Below are 16,654 nucleotides of genomic sequence, written 5' to 3'. Positions count from 1 at the left end.
GTTATTTATAACACGCTTAATACCCAGAGGTTTCTAAGCATGGACCGAACCTGTGTTACCTGTGTTGCTCCGTGTCATCTTGCTTCCAAGGCAAGCACGTTGCCTCTGAGCTATCCTCCCGAGTCTCTGAGCTATCCTTCCTTGTAGTGAGATGGCTGAAATTGCAAGCACAGGTGATAAGCTGCAGATCTTGCAAGTAATAAGGCTCTGCTTGGAACAACAACGGCTACAGCGAGGTAACCCGAAAGGGAGCTGGTCAGTCGAGGGGCACTTGAAGGATTCCAAGGCATGGGACCTTGAGGTTGATTGTTCCTACCTGTCCAAGGGCCAAAGAACCCATGCAGGTCTTCTTAGATTAGACCGTGAAGCAGGGTTTCGCCGGTCTAATCACGGAGTCGATGCTGGCTAGTTGCATGGGTCCTCAGTGGGCTGCTCTTCCTCATAGACGTATTGGTTCCAAAGATGTTCTGCCGAATCTGCAGGAGCCCTTCTTTTATCCAAGATTCAGGCTGGGATCTAGCCCAAGCCCCACCAATGGTAAATATCTGCAAACATTCAAACAGCCCAGGATTGTCCAATCCTGGACAACCACGTGCCATTGCATCTGTCCAGGAACAGACTTCCCGGATCCAGAGGATGTGGACTGGGACTAGACAATCCCAGCCTCCTACTCTGGCTCACACACAAAGCCCGCTTACCTACAAATTAGCAGCTTTCACTGGGAAAGGGGTTACCATAGAATATAGCCCAGCAGCATATTGCGTCTCCTACTCTGTTTGACAGGCAGAGAGCGGATCCAGAATGGGTGGATCATTTAAAGACAATTTGTGGATTCATGAAAGAATGAGAGGGAAAATGGATGCATGAATAATAATAATAACAGTGCTTGAGGAATGATTGATAGAACTAGAAGATGCATAAGTGTGGATATGTATTGATAAATGCATGATTTAATAAGCTTATAGGGATGTAGTGATGGAATGGATAGTGTAAGAGTGCAGAAGAAGGAACTCCAAGGTAACATATTTGGGGCTATAGACTTTTATTAGTAAAAATAAAGCAAGCAAAACTCTACCTTTCCCTATTTCTAAGAGGGGTTTCCCTGCCTCACCTAAAGATCTAAGGTGACTGTCGGGATGTCTTTTAAAGTAAAAGTGGCCACCGTCCTGTATCAAGAAAACCCTACTTCTGGCCCTTAAACTGTAAACTAATAAATAACAAACCACTGTGCTGATCCCAGGACTCTGCATCCCTTCTCTGGGAGTTCAGTCTCAAATAACCTGGCGGGATGGCTCTCTTTCCCCAGATCACAAAGTTTAAAATACAGTTCCAAATAATAGACCTCGTGGGACAACTCCCTTCCCCAGGTCATAAAGTGCCAATATAGCAGTAACTTCACAAACCAGGAGAATGCCTCCCTTCCCTTGGTGTTTGATCTCCGTCTCAACTTAGCCCGGGGGAACGACTCCCTTCCCCAGGCTTGTTGGACCTTCCTCTCTGTCTACGTTACCAGGAGAATGACTCCCTCCTACTGGTAGTTATGACAGTCTCCTGTTGCCAGGGGGAAGAACTCCCATCCCCTGGTCTTCTCATTAGTTTTCACACAACAACAACCAACTCTGAGTGCTGTGAGGGTCAGTGACCCTGGGTTTTCTCTTCTTCTTTGTCTTGGCTCACTTGGTTCACTTCCCTGCCAGGTACTGCCACAAGGAAGATGACTCGTATTGATCTCTTGGGTTGGTTCTTCGACCCCGGTTTCTTTCCCATCTCTGTCTCCTTGGCTGCCTCGCTTGCCAGTACTGACACGAGGGAGAAAGTCCTGCTTGTAATCTTGGTACAGGGTTTGTGCCTGCTCTGCCTTTTCGGCCCTTACCATTCCCTGTGCCTCTCCCGTTACCTTGTCTGCACCCGGGTTGCGTGGCTGGTTCTTCCTGGGGTCCTTCTCCTGCTCGGCATGTTACATGGGCTTCTCTGCGTCTCGGTTGCTTTGCCTTGAGGATATCCTGCTTGACCCTTGTGATGGTATGGACGCTGATTCTTGCTTTCGTGTCACTGTCTGGATGCCGTTGGGTGAAGGAATCCTGTTGTTATCTCAACTCCGGGAGCAGACTGTCCACTGCTTTTAACAGACCTTCTCTGAGTCTCCTTTATGCTTCCCAGGCTTCGCAGTCTCTCGTCCTGGTTGCCTGCATCTCTTCGATGGGCAGTCCTCCTTTGGCCTTATTGCGTAAAGCGGGACCACGCCTCCTCAGAAGTCTATACCGCTGCAGTTACTTCTTAGCATTGTTCTGCATTGCTCCTGTGTCCCACCTTGTCCCAATACTTGGGTTAGCGATGTTCCTGGTGTATTTCTTCGTCTCTGTACTTTGTAGGACCTACAACAACACATGGGCATAGTCTCTACAAAGAGATTAACAGTGGAATAAGAGGCTTAAGTGTGTGGGGGTGTGATGTTCGTAAAAGGGCTACACCGTAGATGGTCGTCCTTCTCCCGGGGAGGGGCATCCCTCATTACACTACCCCCAGGGGGTCTATCGGGCAGAGGCCTCACCTCCCTAGCCTCATGGGATGGATTCCCCCTCAGGGAGAAATGATGAAATTTAGTGAATAGTCACAATAGATAAATGAGTGCAAAGATGGAAGATGAAGGAAAGAGGATGGCTGAATTAATTGACACACCCAGAAGGCACATAGTGCTACACGGTCAAATCAATGACCGTTGAGTGCCCAACAACTGCTAAGTAAAAGTATGGCTTAACTGCAGGGTAATTTGTTTGCAGCTGGAAAATACATGGTGTTCTGAAAAAGTAATAAAAGCTCAGTTTTAGTTGCCATCTCAGACTTTCTAATACCAGGTCGGGGTAAATCTGCTTTGGTTTTTTTTCTTTGTTTTTTTTTAATCACTGTTCCCTTCTGCAGATCTATTTGTGAAAGAGAAGCATGAGCTGCGGTTCGCTGGAGGTGCAGTGCGTGATCTCCTGAACGGTATGAAGCCTCAAGACATTGACTTCGCCACAACAGCCACTCCGGATCAGATGAAGGAGATGTTCCAGAACGCTGGAGTCCGTCTGATCAACAACAAGGGGGAGAAACATGGCACGATCACTGCCAGAGTGAGTATCATACTAATGGCACAGCAAACATTCAACAGTATGGTTGGAGAGGTCTGAGAATATGATTGACAATGTGGACAGGGTAGCAGACCCACAGTTCTGTTGCTGCTTTGCTGGAAATATCAAAATGTATCCAGGTAGTACTGAGAAGGCAAACGGTACCAGGAGAGCAAGCATATGCTTCTCACTCATAGATCTTTATTAATCTACATGAGCTCTGACTATCCCCTCATTTTCTTTAACGTTTTCATAGCAGAGAAAATTGAGGCAGAGTCTCTTTGTGTGCAGAGAACAACGTTCGTTTTTGGCTGCAAGTCTTTCTACAGTGTTTTTCCAAACAAGCAGGTTGAACCTACTTACACTGCTATAACAAACAAAGGAAGGTATCACAAAGAGTCCCCCAAATCAATGTCTTCAAAGAACCCCAGGGGATCTCAAGAGTCCTGAACAAATAACAGACCCTTAATTCGCTGAATAATCATCACACATTTTAATACAAAATAAATCAATATAAAAAATTCATACACCTCAAAAGTTCATACAAAATGTAAAACATAAAAAGAAAATACAAACAGAATGTTTTCATTCATGATATACTTAAAATCAAAACAATGAATATCACAACTCAGCGTATGTTGTGATATTCATTTTGTATGAACTTTTGAGGTGTATGCATTTTTGATATTGATTTATTTTGTATTAAAATAGATATTTCTAACGTACAAAAGAATCTGTGCTCTTTGGTTTCCTTTCATGATCCCCTGGTTGCCTATGACATAGTTTTGTCTGTAAATTTCCATTCAATCACGTGAAAGCCAACCTCTTACATCTTTGTTGCTTGCTGATAGATCATAAGGGTCTAAGCTTGAAATGGAACAAACATAACTGTTCCATTTACACAGAGCTTATCAACAGGAAATTTAACGAGTTGGCTTTTGGGGATGGAGAATCTGCTACGTTGCCTGCTCATCTATTCACACACATTGTGTCTTCATGCTTGAACAATACAGCTACTAGGGGTAAAATAAAACGTGTTAGATCATTTCCTCATGTATATGACCCAAGGTTAGTTGCATCTAATAAAACAAACTAGCAAGGTGAGGTTTTTCACAATGTGTCTTTCCACTGAGGAACACACAAGGGCTAAATGATCATAAACCAAGCCCATAGGAACTACCTCAAATTCCTTAGACAGGAAATGAGCATTAAAGACAACCAGTATATCTTGAAACAACTCATAGGCCATAACATAGCTTGTTTTTGGTCTACTATCAACAGAAAATCTAACAGAATAAGGTGCCCTGACAGAACAGGTTAGGGTGGATTATTACGGTCAGAAATATACTAGTCCTAGTTGCTTTGAAACAACTTGTGCAAGTTCTGTGGGGTAAGACCTCATGAAACGTCCACTTTGGGCTATTGAGGACATCTTGTGGGTGATTGGTAAGGCCAAGGCATCAAGAGCCCCGGGCCTCAATGGTTTGGCCCCAATGGTGATCAAGTGTCCTCCGGAAGTGTGGTCTCCCATTTTAAAAAACCTTGATGATTCCATCTATGAGACACACATTGTTAGGGAGAATTCTCAGAAATGTGCTAATTCCATCTTGGACACCCCCAGCTCTTTTGCTGGACTTTAGGACTTTTAATTTTTAACCTGGAGAGAGTGAGACCTTTTTCCCACTATCTCATGTATTTTTTCGGTGATTTGAACTCTGTGTTTCTTTTGGTTTCGGATGTGACAAACTCCATAGGCATAATCGTTTTACATTGTGGCACGGCCCCAGTTTCTCTCCCATCTCTGTCTCCTTGGCTGGCCCGCTTGTCAGTACTGACACGAGGGAGATGGTCCTGCTTGTAATCTTGGTACACGGTTTGTGCCTCCCGTTACCTTGTCTGCACCCAAGGATGCGTGGCTGGTTCTTCCTGGGGTCCTTCTCCTGCTCAGCATGTTGCGTGGGCTTCTCTGCGTCTCGGTTGCTTTGCCTTGGGGATATCCTGCCCGACCCTTGGAGTGATGGTATGGACGCTGATTCATCTATTTCACTAAAGACTTCTAAAAATGGCACCCAAGGGTGCTTTACTGCAGCTGCGACCGCAGCCCGCAGTAAAGACACACCACAGTAGTAAAAAGTAACCACTGCCAGCAGCCATTAATTGCGTAAAGGGTAACATAAAAAATGTTACATGAGAAGCTAGACAAAGGGGCTACTAAGTATCCCCTCTAGCACTCTATGGTAAGATAGTGTGTGCTGGGTCTAGAGAGTTACAAATGTAAGTAAAGTCGATTTCACTTTACTGCTCTTGGAAACAGTAGTTGTCCAAGAGAAAGGTATTTAAACCTTTGGGGAAATCTGAAAGACTTCCTTGTGCCGCTGCACTGAAGGTGCTGTATGACACAATGCAAAAAGATGCCTATGGAGTTTGTCAGACCCCACCATACCAAAAGAAACAGAGTTCAAATCACATAAAAAACATGAGAGAGTAGGAAAAATGGTCTCAAAAGGGGGTCTCTAAGGTAGAGAGGAATTATCTGTGTGATTGAAAGGCTGGAATGAATGGGAGAAACCTGCATAAAAGGCAAGGCTTTTTGCCTTGGAAGGCAGAGGCGACTACTGGACGAAGGAATCCGAAGAAGAACTTGGAAGAGACGCCTGCTGCAACTCCTGGACCGTTGGTTTGCCTGGTAAAGCCCTGATGCTGTGCTGAAGCTCTGAATTTTCCTCGACTAGAGAAGCCCTGCAAGGACGACTTCTCCCATTGAGTTGGTGGGACCAATCAACTCCAAAGTGAACTTGTCTGGACATCCTCTCGAAGCTGGCTGTACTTCCACTGCTGCTGGAACCAAAGTGCCAGGGAGAGGAACATCAGATTGAGTGCATCACTTTTAAGTCGGACCCAAGCTCCAGGAAGATCCTACAGACTCCCAGGAAGCAGGACTGGCCTAGCCTGAACAACCTCAACAGAGTGCTGGACCCCAGATGCGAGGAAAGTCCGAAGTGGTAGCCGAGAACCGCAGTGGTGCTATTTGCTGAGACGTGAGGAGCTGAAGCCGCAAAGTGCTGCTGAATTAAAGTTTGCCCTTTGCCGCTGCTGACCTTCCAAAGGAGGACTTCAGGAGTCCCCAGAGTCCCCAGCCGTCCTCCCTCTTGTCCCCACGACTGAGGCCCAGGAACAACAGGATCTGCAGAGCTGCACAGAAACAGAAGCCATTTGATTGTTGGTCAAATAATATCTGACCCTCTATTATCTTTGTTGGAGTGCATTAAATGCCTGTTTTTTTTGTATGTGGAAATGCTTCAAGTTATCCGTGAAGTAGAGTTTAGAAAGCTCTGTAGCATGATAACCGCACAGCCGTGGTTATCATGCCACTGAGCTATCTAAATCAGGAAAATTAAGCAAAGGACTTATTTGCTTTATAAACATCTCCAACTTTGAATATTTTCACATGCAATATAAAAAATATAAATTGTCTGAAACCTTAGACTTACCTCCTGAGGAACAAAACCACTGTGTTTGGGGAAACACGTGTCGACGGTCATCGTCTTGAACTTTAAAAATTTGAACGACAGTCATTTCTTTGAACTTTAAAAATCAAAAATTGAATAACTTCATGCTAAAGTCAGAAACGAGTGGCATTTCTTTGAACTTTAAAAATCAAAAATTGAATAACTTCATGCTAAAGTCAGAAACGTGGCATTTCTTTGAACTTTAAAAATCAAAAATGTAATCATTTATGCTAAAGTCAGCATTGGACTTTTTGATGTGAAATAACATCAACTAAGGTTTTTTACTTTCACTCTTTAAACACGTTTGTATTCAAGACAAGAAAAGAGTATTAATGAAATATTATATTGAACTTTGAAACCGTGGAAGGCGCAGAGTATATAAAATAAGGTGTCTCCAAAGTTTTGTTTATATGTTTTCAATACACTGGGCAGCCTCATTGGGAGAGCACCTCATTCAGCAGCCCCACCATACATAGATATATCCAGCTACAATACAGAACTTGCCAAAAGGTTGCCACAGGCTGCATCATTCTACATTCTTTATACCAAAGGTTGGGTTCCTATTGCCAGGAGGTCATGGTTGTTGTAGTGCAACCAAAGGGTACTGCACCAAATCTTGCCTAACACACATTATCCCAGCAACATGGAGAGAATCCCTAATTATTCCCATCTATAAAAAAAGGTGACCCGGTTAGCCCTGACAACTATAGACCCACAGCGTTGCTGGACTCGTCTAGTAAGATCTTTGCTTCTCTACTCGTTAGAGAGCTCAACTCCAGTATCAGGTGTACGGGTGCCCTAACTAAACCTCAGGTTGGCTTTAAGCCACAGATGGGCACTACTCTAAACACAATCATAATGGTAAATTTAACAGCATCTACTAAAAATGGAAAATTAGGATCAATATATATGGCCTCAATTGATATGGCAAGTGCTTTTGACCGAGTAATTAAACCAATCCCATGGTCAAAGCTCTTAGCCTATAACGTTCCCTGGAAACTTGTACAGTTTATTGCTTTACTTCACACCAACACCTCAGTGAAGGTTAGATTGACCAAAGAGGGTTCAATGTCTGGAATGATCAAGACTAAAATAGGACTTAAAACACGGTTGCGTTTTTGTTAGGTAAAAATGTGTGCAGTCCAACTGGTGTGGGACTTCACAAGACTTATCTCTTGGTATTAGGTAATTCACCTTTTTAATATAGGCCTGCACTACACAAGTTGGTAGTGTGACTGAGCAGCCGTATTGTGAGCTGTAGAGCTGTACAATGAAATCAGTAAATACAGGTATGCAACTAAACACTTATAATACATTATTTATGCACAACGATATTTAAAGCATTCTTTAAAAAGCAGTAACTATCAGTAACATCCCAAATTAGGATTCAATTAAAAAAGTGAAAAATAAAGCAGTTGAGTAATTCATTCATATGTTATGCATTTTCCAGCACCCAGAGGTGACATAATTTGAGGTTAGTATAACCCTTATTTTGTATCACCTTTGCAGTATTGAGTTATTAAGGAAAAGTTAGGGTTAGATCAGAACAGACTGATGTTGTATAAAAACAGTTTGATTCTCCCAAAGGGGGGTAGGCAGTCTTTTATCCCAGCATTAAAGAGTTCAACAATTAAAACCTGTAAGGGAACAAGCACTGTGTAGAATTGAGGCGGAAGCGAAGTAAGAAGTAAATGTTGTTTTATTAAGTTAGATAAAAAACAAACAGCAGGCACTGCTTCTTAGGTAACACCGACTCCAACTGAACCCAGAACCCCTGTCAGTTCTGGAACATCAGTCAGAAGTAAACAACACATACACTAAGGAATAATCTGACGTCATAATGCCATGACATAGTCCTTCCTTCAATAAAACATAAGCAAACAGGAACATATAAATACTTGTAAACCTAACACAACTCCCCTCTTACCATTAACATTAGATTCAGTGTACAACTCGGAACAAAATTCTTTAAAGCAAATTGCCATTTTCCTTGCTCTTCGCCTAGGCGTTTCTATGACTGTGATTTGAGATTGACCATCCTCACCACCTTCATGAGAATTTGTTTCATTTTCATTCCCATTTACACCTTCTCTCATAGCCTCATCATCCTTGCTGCCTTCACCACTAAACACTACACCCCCATCACTGACAGTGGAAGAACTTTTGACCAGCCTTGCCTTAGACCAACACTCACCACCTTCCAATATCACAACACTGTCGCGCACAGCCGCAATCCTTTTGGGCCCTAAATATTTACTCTCCACACATTTGGATCCAACACATGGTTCTTTATCAAAACCAAGTCACCCACCTCATACTCCACCTTCCTAACCTTAGAGACATCATCAAATATCTGTTTGTATTCATTTTGTGCCTCCAATATCAACTTCATAACTTCCTGGCGATCCACCACCAGACAACCTGCCATCTCCAACCATCCCAGGCAGAGTTTAGTGGCAGGTTGTCGACCCTTTAACGACACGAAAGGAGACAATTTTGTGACAGAATGAGGAGTCGTGCAGTAACTCCACACCATTTCCTTGATAACTTTCGTCCACTCCAACCCTGAACTGAAAGCTAGCTGTATCCCCCCTTCGATGAACCTGTTGGCTCTCTCGACCAATCCATTGTCCTGGGAAAATACAGTGCCGTACGGAGATGTTTAATCCCAAACTTCCGTAAAAATTCTTTCATCCTGTCAGAGCAAAATTGTACTTCGTTGTCAGTAATTATTTCTGTAGGAAATCCTTCCCTATAAAATATGTCCTCAAAAAATGAAATTATTTCAGTGGTGGTGGCCTCCCTAAGTGGCCTTCCACTCATACCATTTGGTATGATAATCCACCATAACCACCAAAAATGTATATCCATCCCCAAGTCCTTGTAGAAGACCCACCAAATCAACAGCCACTTTTTCCCATAGCTCACTGGGTACTTGTACTGGAGAAAGAGGTACCTCTCTCACACTTTTCCCTTTAGCACTTTTTTCGCACTCCCTACAAGACCCAACCTTTTTACAACTTTGCTATCCATGCCTGGCTACCAGAATGATTGTCTTAACAGTCTCTTGGTGCCACCCATGCCCAAATGACCTTGCTCAGATAGGTTGACCAATTGGACCCTAATGCCAAGAGGAGGTACAACCTTTGCTCCTCTCCTAAGTCTACAGCCATCCTCAGATACACTTAATTCTAGTTTCACCTCATAGTATCTATCAAAACACCTTTCCAGGTTTTCTTTGCTGGGCCATGCCTCGGTTGTCCACTCCTTCACTTTACTTACAATTACATCCTCTCTGTCTGCCTCCAACCACTCATTCTTGCTTACCGCATCACATGCAACCTTAGCTATGACCATATCTTGTTCTGTGGTTAGATCAATCATGTCCTCATTCTCCACCGGAAGTCTAGATAGGCAGTCAGCAACCACATTCTCCCTACCAGATATATAACTTATTCTAAAGTTGTAACCCAGTAAACCCACCATCCACCTAGCAATTCTGGGTGAACCCTTAGCCTAGTCTGAACTACTCCTGAGTTGGACCAGAGGTTTGTGGTCTGTTTTTACTTGAAATTCTTGGCCCCATAGAAATAATTTAAAAGGAAGTATTGCCCAAAACACCGCCAGCGCTTCTCTCTCTATTGCAGAATAGTTTTCTTCTGCTCCCCGTAACGGTCTTGAAGCAAACGCTATGACATGCTCCGTTTTTCCTGAAACAAACTGAGACAATGTGGCAACCAAACTTAAATGACTCACATTCACTGAAAGTGTGGTTCTCCTCCCTGATACAAAACCACCCAACGATGGAGCTCTTGTAATGCCCTCCTTTATGGTTGCAAAAGCTATTTGGCAAGCCTCAGACCATTTAAAATTGGCACCTTTCTTAAGCTGATTTCTCAATGGAGTCGAAATGGAAGCAAACTTGTTCACAAATTTGGGATAAAATTCTGATAATGAAGGCGAGCGTCCCCAGATAGCACGATCCTCCCCACAATGAGAGACAATAATGGACTCTCCAAGGATGGGCATAAGGCCAGAACAAAGTGCGGGTGAGCGTAAATGGGAGTTTATCAATCAGAATAGGGCATGCAAAGAACTCTGCAAACTCCAAGAGCGCTCTCTCTGACAGTAGCAAAGACAGGCGTATATATTTACAAAAAAACATCATAAGAACCTTCATGCTGTAGGGGGCACAAGTTCGTGGGGATTGGGTCGCGACGACTAGCTATAGGTGCTGCTGCGATGTGCTTTGCCGCGGCTGGAGGACGTCACTGGTTACCCTCGTGGGTTGGGCTGGGCCTGGCAGGTCAGCTGGGCTCATCCGGACGGTGTTGTTGTGCCAACTGTGACCAGTGTCAGAGATGAATGTCTTTCCTGACTTTCTGCCCTAGGGCCACGCACACCGCAGTCATTCAACCTTGCAATATTATCTTCCCTGGTAAATCTTCTAATAGGTTATTCTACAGGTTAATGCAACACAGGAGGAATGCACCTAGAGTGGGGTCTGTTGGCGATTCATCAATACATGGTTACCATCGTCCTGTGGACCGGGTATCCTAGGTCGTGGGGTTGGGTCTCGGGGCATGGGGCAGGCGGTCCGTGTTATCATGTCTTGTTAGAAGTCATTATGGATGTGTTCCTGTAATGTTGCCATAATATTGGGTGTCCTAATTTTACAGGGGCCATTAACCTAAGGTGAGCCGGTGGGTCGTGGTGCCTAAGAAAGGGCGCCTTTGGATCTGTGTTTTAAGGCCGGGGTTTACTGCTGGGTTGTAAATAATTCTGGTGGCAGGCCGTGGCCTTGGGTGCTGCGGGGGGAATGTGAATACTTGAAGCGGCTCCAGCCGAATTGGGGGAGGTGGAGCAGGGCAGCAAGGCCTCTGCTTTTTCGTCTGGCAGGCTTCACTGGGGGGAAGGGGGAATGGCCTTGCATGTGCTCACAAAGGTATTTTCCTCGTGTGTTGCAGACTTTAGGTGGAAGAGACATAAACTTTCATATAATATACAATACTCATTGAGTCTTTCCAAAGCTCACATTTTTAACATTGCTAGTGCCATCCATATGGCCAATTTGAGCACATTATTTGTACACTAAGTTTTTAGCAACTACAACATTTTGTTATATGCCTATACATGCGCAGTAAGTGAGGTAGTAATAAGGTTGGTGGAGCACGCAGGAACAACCCGCCAATGAGACTGGCGGCCGTGGCACATGGTGAGCTTGGACCTACATATGGTGCATTTTCATGCACCCCTTACATGAGCTCTCAATATATTTGCATTTGTCTTCCTTTGCACTCTAGCAGCATTAGTTCAGATATGGCGCGGGACCGTGGGGTGCAGTCTTCTTAATGAAACACATAACACAAAAAACCCTCGGGACGCTTTTACTATTTGCGCATAGCTACAGGGGTGTGGGTACTTCATCCCGAATGTCATATGAGCACACATTCCGCCATTTGTATACATTTTACAGGTTTTTTAGTCAGAGAGGTTGTGGAGAGAACACTTTCATCACAGGTGGTTTGCTCATTAGTATTTGGGGACTTTGCTTTTGTCAGGGGACCATTTTACAGTTCTTTTCCACCCAGGCCCTGCTGGCCGGGTCGTGCTGGAAACAGCGAAACACTGCAGAAGGTGAAATGTTACAGTGTTGGTATCTAACACTAGCTCATGTCCGTCTGTTTGTGGGAACGGGCTCTCAGCGGATCTGCCAGAGAGCTGTGGCCACAGGGATAATTGAAACTCTCCAAGGGTGGGGGCCGCGCTGCGGTGCACAGGGCTCAAACCATCTTTATTAGACAAAATGGTTTCCGAGGCCTAGCTAAATTCAGCAGGTTTGGTCAATGTCTTCAGCCAGTGGCCCATCCACCACCTGGGCCCTGGTGGTAGGGGGTCCCCTGACGAGCCATGGACCTCACCGGGGGAGAGGATGCAGGGGAGGGGGGTCTTTTGGACCAATCCTCCCTTACATTTCCCCCCTTTCGTGCCTTTTATGGGCATCCATGCTCTGCACACCCCTCGCAGGCTCTCACCTCTCCTAGCATATTCATCTGGGGTGCAACTCAGGTATATACATCCACTCTCCCCTTCCAAGTCCACCCACACCTCCTCATACCATTCCAGTATACGGGGCTCTTTAATGGTAGTATGCCACAATTTATCTACTATATCCTTGTCGTGGTACCTAGGCACTATCTGATATCTCGGCGTGTCATCTGTTCCTGTTTGTACCTGTACTTCCTGCATAGTTTGTATTGTGCCGCGGGCGTTGCCCATTGTCACCATCATCATTGCACCATTCGACACTGCGTTAGCACAACATCGAAGACCCACCTGGCACAGGCAAAAAATAAAAAGGAGGAACACTACAGCCGGCATCAAGAATTTCACAGTCATTCCCAGCCACGATGGAACCCAGGAGAAGATATTGTCGAACCATGTGCTTTCTTCTGCTCCACCTTCCATTCTCATTCTTTCTGTACTGCTTCGATCACATGGGACAGGGAGCCGTTGTTTGCGTCTTCGGAAGGTACGAAAGTGCAGCAGGCACTTCCAATTTTTTGGCCAACACCTCCGTCCATCGCTGTCAACAGGTCCAAGACATACCTGTTTTGAATGGTCATTAGCCGTAGTGCTCGCAGTTCCACTTTTATTACGTTAAACCCTTCTTCAGTATCATTTGCCAGCTGCATCAGCTCCCAACGTGTGATTTGGAGCCACTTTGCATTTGCTCGCGCCTGGATGCTTGGGATGAGTGAGGCGAAGAACGTTTCTGCAGAGCTGAATAATCGATATCTATCCGGAATCTGTGCCAGCAGTTCCGATGATGCTTTTGATATGTAGTTCGATGAGCGTTTGTTTCGGGACAGCACCCCTTCCTTGTTCCCGGAAGACAGGACATATACTTGTGACTCTGCAGTTGGCTGGGCCGCACTCTGTTGGGTGTTTCCTCGCGTCTTCTTGCTCCCATCAATGTGGCTTTCCGGGATTACCATTAGTGCGGAGTGTAGGGTGGCCAATGAGCAGCTGCCACCCCATGATTGTGGGAGGTGTAGGTACGCCTGGTTGCCACATACCCAATAGGTGTCCATTAGGGCCGCTGTCCCTTTTCTCATATCTGGGATGGTGAGGGTCTTGTTACAGTTCTTGTTTACCCCCATGGTGGATCTCCCGTCTCCCTTGAAACACAGTTCATAGTTTAGTTCTTTTTGTAGCTTGAAGGGTTTTTCAATGGCCGTTACCCAAGTCAATTTTGAGATGTGTTGCTTCCATACTGGTGTGCATGTCTCTTCTATCCATTGCAATTTCTCTGGTGCCACACCCCGCAGTGCTTCAGCCTTGCACATTATTTCTTCGTCCTTCCACTTGTTATCTGAAAAAAGTGTCCCTTGTATTATAAAAAATGGCTCTTCCAGACATACCACTCCTACTGCTTTTGGATAACAGGTCTTCTCGTTCTGTAGCATTCTAAAAGTTACCTCATTTGCCTGGAAGGTGTTCTTAATTCTGCACAGCGTGAGATGAAGGAGACACTGGGCATCGACAATAGGCAACTCTTTGGGTAACCATACTTTGGGTGTACCTGAAGCATGGGGAATGAGGGAGCAGACATAACGACTCTCATTTGTTGTTTGCTTAGCCGTTGCACTCATGTCTGCATACCATTATTTGTCTGGTGGGGGTGTCGTGGGTCTTCCATTTTGTCTAATCCTAACCCATAATATTCATCATATTTCCTCCTCCCCGCCTCCCTTTTCCGTCTGTTATTTCTTTTTCTAAGGTATTTCCCAGCCTCATGGGCGATGGACAATGTGGGCCCCCCTTTCTCCCTCTCGCCCCCCTTTGCCCAATCATCATATAATATTTCATATCTCGCTGTCATTTCTTCATTCTCTTTCTTTATGCTATCTAGCACAGTGTTTTTGGTTACGGGAGAGGGCCGGCTGGTGGGGGTGTTATATAACCAGGATATAGCAGAGGGGTTACGATCATTCAGACTGCAGGCATTGTAATTGGACACTTTTGGCGGGGGAGTTGTGCTGTTTTGCATTTTTTCCTTCAAATCTTCATTTTGCTTGATAGCAACATTAGATGGTGTCGTGTAATATCCCCATACCAGTTTAGTTCCATCCCATACCAAAAAATCGCCTTCTTTAGTATTTACAATTGCTGTTTCATTTGTCACATTAGTTCCGTTAATCCCTCCCCCCTCGTTCATCTCAATAGAGATGAACGCTATAAACCAATACGTAACCAGACCGAACATAATTGTAAAAAATAATGTAATGCATACAGACAATCCACACTCATACGAATATCTACATCATCTCTCAGCTAAAAATTCTATATCTAATAAATCTATCCGTTGCAGGCTGCCCGTTAGTTGCCATGGTAGTTCCTGTTTGAGATATAAAAGTGCATTAAGTGCATGCATGTAAACATTTTGTTGGCACTACCAGTGCCAAGATATCATGGAAGGGAAATGGGATTGGGTAGGGGAGTGGGGTTGGGATGTACAGAGAAGGGAGCAGACACTATACATATTCTTCACATTATTTACACATAAATCATTTTAAAAAAAAAAAAATTCAATCTTTTCATCTTTACAGATAACCTCAAATATAATGGTTCTCGTTAACAATTTTATCAGTCATGTACATTTCGTCCACTCACATTTTCACTTATTTTTTTTTTCATTAGTATTGTTTGCTGTTGTCTGTGCCCCCTCATCCACCTCTTCCTGCACACTATTATATGCCTTTCGCACATCCGTCAAATGTACCCAATATTTGAGCCCCTTAACTTTTACAGCCGTAGGGGTACAAAATACCTTCATATGGTCCGTGGAACCGTGGCGCATTCCACCGGCGCACAAAGCTCCGGACATAAATGAACTCTCCCGGCATCAGTTGTACCGGTGTTTCAGGTTCCATAAGGGACTCTGTGGTGTTCCCTTCTTCCCTTGTGAATGGTGGTGAGAGCTGCTTTGATATTGCGCACGCTGCCCTAGTTAGCTTTTTCAAGTATTCTGTGAACTCATCTCCCAATATTACGGCGCTCCCGTGTGCGTCTGAGTTTCGGCGCAGTGGGGAGTGTGCTGTGTGCATTCGTCTCCCGGTCACGATTTCGTGCAGGGATTAAATGGTGGTCCTTGCTTGGCTGATTCCTCAGCTCAAACGGCGCAAGGGGCAAGCAGTAAATCCAGTTCTTCTTTAATGAGAAACACAATTTTGACAGTCTCCCTTTTAACAGTCCGTTCATCTTTTCTACAACACCATTACTTTGAGGATGATAAATCGAGCACAATTTATGTTTTATTCCCAATAATGTGGTCACTTCCTTGAAGAGCTCGTTCACAAAGTGAGTGCTGTTGTCTGAGCGAATTACGTCGCAAATTCCCCAGCGCGGTAATACTTCCCTTACTAGAAACCTTGCAGCGCTTTTAGCGTCAGGTCGTGCACATGGGCCTGCTTCCACCCACCTCGAAAATGGGCATACAACCACAATCATGTAGCGTGCCCCATTATACCTTTCCCCCATGTCTGCGTAATCAATGTGCAGTTCTCTGAATGGCCCTATCGGTTTTGGAATTGTTCCCCTGAGTGTACGTAACGTCATTCCAGAGTTGTATATCTGGCACGTTGTGCACTCCATTGTCAATCTTGATATGTGCTCCTGGAGACAGGGCACGAACCAGTCTTCTTGTATCTCTGCTGCAATGTGTTGTTTGGTGTTGTGTGCTGGAAAGTGTAACTGCTGAAATGCTATTTCCAATAGTTTGACCGGCATTACTACTTTCCCTGAGTTGTTCTGCCACCATAGTAAGTCTGTTGATGATTGGCTGCACCCTCGTTTTTCCCACATCATTTTTTCATCACCACTTGCTCCTTCCTGCAGCTCTAGTATTTGTGATATGGGCATCGCATTGTATCCTTCTGGGAGCTCTTCGTTTGTCTTGTGCTGTAGCATGTACTCACCTGTTTCATGTTTTGCAAAGTATGAGGCTTCCTTGGCAGCAGCGTCCGCTGCCGC

At 44.7% G+C, this 16,654-nt stretch overlaps 1 protein-coding gene across 3 annotated transcripts in view; it reads left to right on the top strand.

Moving 5' to 3' along the window:
- TRNT1 (tRNA nucleotidyl transferase 1) overlaps positions 1–16,654 on the top strand; it is a 212,791-nt gene that overhangs the window by 52,004 nt on the left and 144,133 nt on the right. For all 3 annotated transcript variants that reach the window (XM_069643520.1, XM_069643521.1, XM_069643522.1), the window contains one exon: positions 2,920–3,113. In XM_069643520.1, coding sequence (XP_069499621.1) covers positions 2,920–3,113 — 194 coding nt within the window. The remainder of the gene's footprint in view (positions 1–2,919; positions 3,114–16,654) is intronic.

The sequence above is a fragment of the Ambystoma mexicanum genome, chromosome 2p (genome assembly GCF_040938575.1).
Source record: "Ambystoma mexicanum isolate Mex_15411 chromosome 2p, UKY_AmexF1_1, whole genome shotgun sequence".
Taxonomy (NCBI): domain Eukaryota; kingdom Metazoa; phylum Chordata; class Amphibia; order Caudata; family Ambystomatidae; genus Ambystoma; species Ambystoma mexicanum.
Note: the sequence above shows the minus strand (reverse complement) of the source record. Positions and strands in the feature narration are given on the sequence as shown.